Genomic DNA, 8,764 nt, shown 5'->3' on the forward strand with positions numbered 1-8,764 from the left:
GTCGTCGTTTGTGGTTTCTGTACATTTTACAGTTCGGTCACTGAACACATTACAGTTACAATTAATTACATCCCCTGAATTAAGACGTGTGTTAATAGGCTTCACTGTGTTGTTGTACTGACTATGAGGTCATATCATAACAGCAGTCTGCATAATAACCTTTATTAACGGCATATTAATACTAATATGTTGAGCTATAATTATAATCTCACAGACTCAGTAAATACTGATCACCTGAAGCTACACAAACAGAGTAAGTGATGATCAAGACATAAAAAAATTCAGGCGAGAAAAATAAATAAATCATTCAGTGCGTTCAAACTCCTACACACTAATGTCAGCTGATAACCTTCCAAAGGTTTCACGCCTGCACTCCAAACACTTGAATTTACTTTGGGCTTGACTGGAATGGACGAAGATACGACCCAGGAGACCGATGGGTCAGCGGTGAGTTAAGTTACCTGCGAAACGTACAAGTTTTGAGTTATTTTAACTCAAACAGCGATGTTTTCCTGAACCTAACCAAAGAGTGAGCGCACAACAAAGGTTCAGTTCACCTGTCGCTGGTCCACTGCAGCCGGCACCTCGTCTTTTCTGTTTGCAGGCTGTAGGCTTCAGATCCTGACCTGATGGAGCTTCTGATGATGAGCTGTATTCACTAGTGGTGATACCAGTGTAATGAGATCGATACTTTAGTTCCAGTCTCTCTCCTGTATGCACTGCTGCAGTTTCATCAAAGAGGCGACCTGGCTGTCTGTGCCGCTGCTTTCAGTGCCGCTCCTGTCACAGCGCGGAGCAGGCACACTTTGCTCCTCCTCCCCCCTCTTGTGATTGGACGTTGTACCGTCACGTGACTCAGCGGCGCCAGGTAAACGAGCAGGCTCAGCCAGCAGCACACACACACAAGCAGCACAGAGACGGAGCAGAAGAGTGGCAGAGAGGAAGAGGAGCCGTGTGGCTGTAAAGAGGCTAAAAAGATACAGTGGTAACAAATTTATACAAGCATATGAAAAATCATGCCTTGGTATAATACATTTATCCCATTGAAACGTGTTATTTAAATGACGACATTTACTGGAATTGAAACAAACACACTGAATATAATGTGGCTCAGATCTGATTGAATATAATTACCCTTTTGTGCGAACTGTGAAAGGGATGCTGTATGATTACTATATTTAAACTACAAGTAGATGTGCATTATTTTATTATTTCACTTAGCCGATTACCCAAGAGCAGCGGAGATCATGAGGAGCCTCTCAGAAATGACTGTGAAGGACCTGCAACCTCCAGACGTGACAATGTACCGTTCTCTTGTTTCTGAACAGAAACTTTTATTATGATAATAAAGTATTTTCTGTTTACCTGTAAACTTTGGCCAAATTCTGTCCTGGGTTTTAACTAATTAATAATCCAAAGGAAAAATCACAAAAACACTTAAAGGTGATTAAAATTCATTCAGATTTAGCAATTTGACGATGCATCCACATTAATTATTAAAACGTATCGGTATCGGCGATAGTGGCCCAAATCTTGCAGTATCGCACACCACTAGCATTCACAATAAACATGCAAACTACCTCCTGTCTTTAGTCCCAGCTCCTCCAGGTTCATCCCTTCCTTCACTCTTTTACATGCATCAGAACATCTGGTGGAACAGAAGTGATGCACAAACTCTGGTGTAAATAACATCAGAGTGTAAAGTCGTAAATAACTGGATTGATGGATCTGTTTATGATAAACACAGAGGAGTGTCTGTTTTTACTTCAATCCCCCGAGCCCCGCTCCATGTGTCGGGAGCACGTTTCAGTTTGTTTAATGATCGTCTCTGTGGAAAATCCTCTGTAATCCAGTTTATATTATAACTAATTAGCCCCTTTGCACAGTTGAACATGTGTTTTGGAGATGGATCAGAAAGGCTTCAGCCCCCATGTGTGAGGTCTGAGTAAATGTTGGACGGCTGAGACAACAACAGAAAACAAAAGGCCAGATAACTCGAGCATTCAAGCCTCAAAGACTGAGGACGTCTCGTTATGCATCTACAATAAACTGTAATTGCATTCGCAGCTATGTGTTATTGGCTGAAAAGCAAGACCACAAACTGATTTGTGCTTTTGTTTGTTTGTCGAGATGAAGTTGGAATTTTAACAAGAAAAGTGTTAGAAGATAAGAAGGAGGCAGGACAGCAGGTTGATGTCTGCCTGTTAGAGTCACTGACTGATGACCACGTTTCATACGTTGTCGGCCTGATCACGTCACGTCACTGAACTACGTGTTGATGAAGGTTTCAACTCTCACCTCTCTACTCAGACCTGAAGGAGCCTCTTGGATGAGAAGTGAAACGTCTTCAAGAAGCTGAAACATGTCCAGTGTTCTCCGATACAGCGCCCAGAGGTAACTTAACTACGTTCATGTGTTAAAATAACTCACTGTTGACTTCAGCTTTCACACTGGACACGGATGAAACTCCTGTGCATCCATCTCCGACCTCTTCCGCAGGAGAACGGCTAACAAGTGCTAATAAGTGTCTGAATGAGCCTACAGAGGTTGTCGGGGACATTAAACGTCCTCACAGCGAACACGGAGACTCATCTGCTCACTAGTCCGTCTTTACAGGCCACTTTAGTTACACACTGTTCTGACTCTGACTTTACAACTCGTACATTGATCAGTTTATAGACAACCTGGATAGTAATTGTGCAGTAAGACGCTCAGTGGTGGAGACGTTTAAGTCATGTGACCGTGATGTCGTCTGTTTGTAGCCTAGCATTAGCTTTTTACTGCTACACATTTAATTTGTGCTCATGTGAAGATTATCTGGATGAACTGAACCTGGAAGGATCAGAAACTGCAGATTATTTTCTGCAATAATAATCGCTCTATACAGACTTGTCACACTTTCTACTACTTCACCTCACTTCCTACATTCACCTTTATTTTCTAGAAGTCTTCTTCTTCACTGCCTTTTAACACATGGCTATATTTGGTGATGCATTCACATCACCTCACCTGCATCCGTCCACAAGACAGAACAGGAACACGCGTTGCTCCGGGTCAGAAGCTCCAGACGGTACCGTTAGTGTGCTTTAGCAACGACGGTGCGTGAAGATGCGGCGGCTCCAAAAACTTGCAACAGTTTAGTTTATTTGACCGTCATTTTTACAGATTTATTGCTGAAACATCATCACTGCAGAGAAGAAAGCGGGTGTTTGGGATTAAGAGCAGTGGACTTTGAGACCATCACAGAGTCTTTTGACCATCCAACCTGACCGTTTGGACGCCCCGGGGAGGAAGAGAGTCAGAATAAGAGCCGTGCTGATCCAGTTTGTTTTAAAGCTGCTCCTGGCTGATGTCCAGCCACATGAAATGGAAACCGACAAAATATGACTCAGGCTGCAAAACTATGTGAAATCAGAGACTCGTTTCCACAGAGATCTGTCGCCACCACAACATCTGGGATCAAGCTGTTGCAGTCGACGGGTCGACCGTGTCCTGAGCCGACCGAGCGCAGGACTACAGCTGGACGAGGAGAGGCGGACTCTGTTCGTAACATGCTTGGTGCTCACACACCGGCCACATTATCATCAGCATGTTCTTGCTGCTGCTTACATTCACCCTGACGCAGTTTCAATAGATTGCACGACGTGTTTGTGTATATTTATATATTAATAACTGTATATATGTTCATGCATGCAAAGAAATCAACAGCCAAGACTTCTCCGGCCCGGTGACGGACATAAAATCACACAACAGGTGTTGGTCCACACCTCCCCAACCACTGGATTCATTTCCCTTCATTTCAGTGCTTCAGTTTGACACTGTGAAGTCTTCGCTGCCTGCTTACAGTCATCGTCTGTGTGAACAGTCCACTTGCACAATCCAGGGATTTACTTGTATAAATCCAACATTAAGTCTTTTATGACGCCAAAGATCAAAACACTTTTGAAATAACAGAGGTCCGTTTTTAAATCCAAGACAGGTTGTACAGTCAAAGATGAGATAAGTGATGTGTGGTGTTATTCTGCATGATCCTGACCGTCAGCAGATGTGCACAGCGAACACATGAATCACACGTGATGTCATTAGTACAAACGGACACTTTGACTTGGAAAATTATCTTTTAAACTGACAAACAATAATAAATGATCATTCAGATAAATTGTCTCTCTTCTTTCACGACCAGACTGAGGTTTTATTAAATAAGGTCCCATGAGAGGAACATGAAGGGGCGGGGCTTCAGCTCTCTGTTGGAGGTCTGCGACGAGTTACTGGATTTTATTTGATTTATTGTTTGCTGTCAGAGTTTGGCAAAATCAACAAAGCGCTGAATCTTTTATCCAAAACTTAAATCAAGACAAGTTCTGCTGGAGTCCCAACATGTAGTCGTAATTGTTTTTTGAGCGTCGTTTCCTGCCAGACCTCCACCACAAATACCAGAACCCTGTGCCAGAGAGAGTCTTTGGCACTTCGGCACACACAAATTAACCTTCATGATCCATAAAGCAGTCAGTCGCACCATCTCACACTCAGGGTGTCAGCTCCAATCTAGCTGCTGTTAGTCGCTCAATTAATTATCCTGATGATTGAAACCAGGCGTGTTGGCACCAACTTTGGTTGTTTATGCCCAAAAGCAGCAGAGCGCATTATTAAAATATGACTGTAAGTTTGTGTCCTCAGTCCCACTGGAATAATTCATCTCAGGAAACAGGATAGAACAGGATTTTTAATGGGACACGCAGCTCCAGCTGGACAATATTCAATTATTAAGTGGTGTGACTCACACATAACTATCATATCATTTGTTTTTTCAGTGATTGACTCACAGGCTTAAGATAACATTGTTCTCCAGTTTCCATATAAAGTCCTGTCATCACCTCCTCCCCACACTGATGGAAAGTCAGGTTTCTTTAACCTTTATTTAAATCTCGAGGGGATCATTGAGGGACAAAGAGTCAAACATTGTTAAAAACAGTTACATTGAAAAGCAGAGTGGCTGGAAATCATATTTTTAAATTGGTGCATGGAAACGATTGTGTTGAGTCTGAGCGTCTGTTGTGAAGTACTCCAGGACGATGCAGCAGAGTGACTGAAAACATTTTTACCACGGTCAGTGTCAATCCGGGGAACGTTGAGCATTAAGTAATCACTTGAGCGTGTTGAAAAGTTACTATGAGACCAAATTTAATGAAGTGCTGATGTAAGATGGCGTGTTGCCTTTCAAGACTTTACAGGTGAAAGTGAACCAGTGCATGTCTCGTCTTGTGGATGAAGGTGCCCATCCAACCTTTTCATGTGAATTGCAATGATGGATGGAGTAGCTGTCACCAGTAATGACTCTGTGCAGACTGACAAACTGGGTCCAGCGGTGTTACAGTGGAGACAGAGGCATGTCTATAGATCTGATAAAAGACTGCTTGGATGAGCTGTTTCCTGCAGGGCAAGGGGAAACTGGTTTTGTTTCGGTATAGGTGTCCTAATCTTTGTTTTAATGTACCTGTCAGTGTATCAGTGTGAAATTTACTGTGAACTGAGCCTGACTTTATATCATCAGGAGGAGATGATGACTGAGCCTGACTTTATATCATCAGGAGGAGATGATGGCTGAGCCTGACTTTATATCATCAGGAGGAGATGATGGCTGAGCCTGACTTTATATCATCAGGAGGAGATGATGGCTGAGCCTGACTTTATATCATCAGGAGGAGATGATGGCTGAGCCTGACTTTATATCATCAGGAGGAGATGATGACTGAGCCTGACTTTATATCATCAGGAGGAGATGATGACTGAGCCTGACTTTATATCATCAGGAGGAGACGATGGCTGTGCCTGACTTTATATCATCAGGAGGAGATGATGGCTGAGCCTGACTTTATATCATCAGGAGGAGATGATGGCTGTGCAGAACTTGCCTTAGAAACATCATGTTTTTAAGTTTTCTTCAGTATCACAGTGATCCAGTGAGAGTTGTCTGTACATCCACAGGTTCACTGCAAACAGCTGATTCTGCAAAGTTTGAATGAAGTTAAACTAACAAGTTTGTTTGCAGAATCGGGGAATGAGATCCAGCAGCAACGAGGATGACGGAGGAGCATGGCTGGATGGAGAAATGGGGCGTAGCAGCCAGGGACAGGTAGGTGAATTATGACCCTGGAACACAGATAGACAGGTTTATCGAAGAAAAGACAAAAAGAATAAATCACTGGAGAATCGAAAAGAGTTGACCCGAGGCAAACCCAGCGCTGAGGTTGAGCAATCTGGCAGAGATTGGTAGAGGAGGTGAGCATGATAATAAAAGTAATGAGAAGGTGAGGAAAACACGAGGGTGTTGAGGTAAATGCAGACAGGTGAGAAGCCAGGACACGAGAAGAGGACGGGAGATGTTGGGATGTCGGGACATTTCCTGACATGTTTGTGGCAACGCATGAAAAACATAACCTCTTCCTCACCAAGTTGTCTCTAATGCCTAAACACATGTGTGAGAAACGTACATTGCCCACATGTATTCTGCTGACCGGGTCGGTTTAAGCCTTTTAATCAAAGGTCTGGTGCGAGTTGAAGCTGTTGTAGTTTGTTTTAGTCGTGTTGAGTAAAGATCTGTGGAGTCCGTCACTCAGACAGATGTGTAGCAGCTGCAGTCTTTACTTTAATGAATGATTCGTTCTGTGCTGCTCATCCACAAACGTGATTTATCTGCAGTGACTCACAGCCTCAACATGTGATCTGCAACACACGACGTGCAGCCGCTGGTTCTGATCACCTGCTTCTGATCGGGTCAAACTCTGGTTAGAAGAAGCCCCTTCCTAAACTCACGGCTGTGGTTCGACAGTTCTCGCGTGCCGTGTTTCTGTTGGATGGATTTCTGCTGGAGACGTCGGGTCAGCCCGTGATTTGTAGCGGGGCGAATAAAGGTCAGACTCACAAGTACAAGTTAAAATATCATGTTGAAATATTAGTTTGGTAAAAGTCCCACACATGAGAAGAACTTCTGAAGTCTACAAGTATTTGATATTAAATGAACTGAAGTATCAAAAGCAGTGGTGGAACGTAACTAAGTACTTTTACTCAAGTACAATTTTGAGGCACTTGACTTTACTTTACAGGCAGATTCAGTTCCCCCCTCGAATCAACCCATTGATTGAGATTCAGTAATAAAGTCTTTACTTCTTCAGTCAACAAGAAGAACGAGCTGTCAGAGGAAAACTTTTTATTCTATAATCACAACAATGCGTCTCATAAATCTCATTTCTCTTCTGTATTCTGTCGTTTCATTAAAAACCTGTGAACTGAAACAAAACAAAGCGTCATGACAGTGAGTGGAGCAGGACGCCGGCAGCGGCGGCTGTGAGTCAGCAGCTCGTTGTTACGCAGCAGTAAAACGCTCTGTGGAAATGAAAACAAACAAACTCCAAATAAAACCTTAATGACGCCGTTAACGTTGTCGTGTAGTAACTCTGCTGCACGTCAGAGGCTGGAAACATCAGACCCAACTGGAAATGATCCAGAGCCTCAATTAAAAAGGTGCAGCGCCGCTTCCAGACGACCTTTGACCCGTCAGAGACGCGACAACTTAAAGAAAGAGAAACAAACATAAAAAAGTAATTCGAGACAAAAACCTTTATTATTTTTAAAGACAGAAGTGAACGATCAGCTACGCGTCATGAAACTCAACAGTGCATTCAACTAGCTGCTGCAGGCAGGAAGCGATCAGTCGTTATTGATCCATCGATCCAGTGCTCGTGTCTCCTCCTGAGTCCACGGTGACGTCCCCGAGTGTCCAGAGACGTCCACGGAGCAGCAGGTCTCCACATGCAGGAGCTGCAGCCGGAGGAGGTTCTGGATGCTCTCGGTGTCTGATGGCTGCAGATCCATGTTTGTGATTGATTAATCGATTAATTGTCTCAGCAGGCTTCCGTCATCGATCACGTGTAAGCAGCTGATGTGACAAGAAAAAGCTAAATTAAACCCAAAACAGATCTTCTGTTCTGGGATCCGCTCAGTGTTCCGGGTCCAGTCTCCTCATCCACTACTGCGGCATCGTCTCCGCGTCTGCGCATGCTCAGTGGGCCTCGTGGACGCACGCCACGCTCAGCAGGGTGCATCGGCACTAGCACGGATGTTTTGCTCTGCATCAGCTCTCGGGCTTGTCCTTGTTGGGGCCCATGAAGTCCACCCCGTCGATCGGGATGTCCTTCTCCTTGATGGCCTTCTGCACGCAGCGCTGGTACTTCCGGAAGCTCTCGGTGCACGGGTCGCCGCTCCGGTCCCCCTTCAGGAACTTCTCGGCGAACCAGCGGTTGAAGCACTGGTCGTACTCCCGCTTCAGGTCGGTGCAGGCCTCCCCGACGCTGTTCATGTCCGCCGGAGACGAGGAGACGAGACGCTGCGGGTTTTCTTCAGCTGTGCTCGGCGGCAGCGGCAGGAAGCGCTCTGCGACTCTCCTTGAGCCGCGCGATGCGATTGGCTGGTTTGAGAGCGGCGTCGCACGTTGCGGCGTCACGACGTAGCAGAGATAGCGTGTTGAGCGGGAGGGATCACTCTGAGTAACTACAGACTCGGTGTTGTCTTTTGTGCCTTTCAGCTGCTGAAGTGAAGCCCATGAGCAAGGCTTTAGCCAGGGTTTTAGAAACACTGAGGTCATGCACCCCCGTTGCCATGCAACAGTTTGAAGACTGTAGTATGAATCTGTGCATTTCTCTGCATTTTGACCAATAATCACTTAGGAAATAACATCTATGAAACACAACTATGGCTAAATTTGACT

At 44.7% G+C, this 8,764-nt stretch overlaps 1 protein-coding gene across 1 annotated transcript; it reads right to left on the reverse strand.

The window, feature by feature from the left end:
• Positions 1–7,599: 7,599 nt before the first annotated feature.
• Positions 7,600–8,664, reverse strand: triap1 (TP53 regulated inhibitor of apoptosis 1). Its single transcript, XM_073487766.1, has one exon. It carries the CDS (start codon positions 8,639–8,641, stop codon positions 8,132–8,134), a length of 510 nt encoding a protein of 169 aa, XP_073343867.1. The 5' UTR covers positions 8,642–8,664; the 3' UTR covers positions 7,600–8,131.
• Positions 8,665–8,764: the final 100 nt, after the last annotated feature.

Source organism: Pagrus major, chromosome 2 (genome assembly GCF_040436345.1).
Source record: "Pagrus major chromosome 2, Pma_NU_1.0".
Taxonomy (NCBI): Eukaryota; Metazoa; Chordata; class Actinopteri; order Spariformes; family Sparidae; genus Pagrus; species Pagrus major.

Coding starts and splice junctions, on each gene's coding strand:
- triap1 (XM_073487766.1), bottom strand. CDS start 8,641: ATGACCTCAGTGTTTCTAAAACCCTGGCTAAAGCCTTGCTCATGGGCT.